Below are 889 nucleotides of genomic sequence, written 5' to 3'. Positions count from 1 at the left end.
CCCATTAGAGTTTCGCAGGGGAATGGGGCCCCCCCTGCCTGTGCCAGCGGTGGCACCGGTGTCGGTACCTGGCAGAAAGCGGGCCTTGGAGGCGCAGGTGAGGGCACAGCTGTCCTTCTTGCCCGTCTTGTTGCAGGTGAGGGTGGCCCGTGGCGGCACCGAACCTGGCAGGCATTTCACCAGCTCTGAGGGACACGCGCCGGCTGGTGATGACAAGCGGGGACGCCCGTGGTTGTCACACCCCAGGGACACGCAAGGGACCCCTGCGCCCTCCCAGGTCACCAGGGGATTCACCAGGGAGGAGAGGGTGCCAGAGCGCGGCATGGGGACCCCGGACCAGCATCCCAACCCCCCCAGCTCCTCCTTGGAGATGTCAGATGGGATTGATGGGATTTCAATTTTTTTCGGGGGGGCAGTCGGTTACCAGGGCACGGCCAGAGCCGTCCAAACACCTCCCTTTGCTGCTGCAAAAGCTCATGGCCAGCCTTGGGCATGGTCGAAAAAGTAACGACGTGACCAAGGGCAGAGGGAACAGGACAACACCTTATGGCACTTCCCAGCCAGACCCATGCGAGATGGACGTGAGGCCCCAGCCAAAAGCAAACCCACCCCAGAGCATCCCTGTGCCGGGATGCCCCGAAACCCCTCACCCCGACCTTAATCCCAACAGCCTGAAGTGACGGAGGGGCCATGGGGTATCGGGAGCATCCCCGGCCATGGTGCGTCCTGCCCCAACTTACCTATACAGTCCTTTTTGTTCCAGTGCAGCTTGCAGCCGGCGGGACAGGTACACTGGTAGCTGCCGGGCGTGTTGATGCAGCCAAATTTGCAGCCCCCCCGGTTGATGCTGCATTCGTCGACGTCTGCGGGGAAGAAGGGAGAGGCGGTG

General features: G+C 62.8%; 1 protein-coding gene across 1 annotated transcript in view; it reads right to left on the bottom strand.

Annotated features, from left to right (window-relative positions):
- SCUBE3 (signal peptide, CUB domain, EGF-like 3) overlaps positions 1-889 on the bottom strand; it is a 37,044-nt gene that overhangs the window by 4,220 nt on the left and 31,935 nt on the right. Inside the window, exons 12-13 of the mRNA XM_009888325.1 lie at positions 741-863; positions 4-185 (exon numbers count right to left, since the gene is read on the bottom strand). Coding sequence (XP_009886627.1) covers positions 4-185; positions 741-863 — 305 coding nt within the window. The remainder of the gene's footprint in view (positions 1-3; positions 186-740; positions 864-889) is intronic.

Source organism: Charadrius vociferus, unplaced genomic scaffold (assembly GCF_000708025.1).
Source record: "Charadrius vociferus isolate BGI_N301 unplaced genomic scaffold, ASM70802v2 scaffold266, whole genome shotgun sequence".
In the NCBI taxonomy this organism is placed as follows: Eukaryota; Metazoa; Chordata; class Aves; order Charadriiformes; family Charadriidae; genus Charadrius; species Charadrius vociferus.
This window is presented reverse-complemented; position numbering and strand designations above follow the sequence as displayed.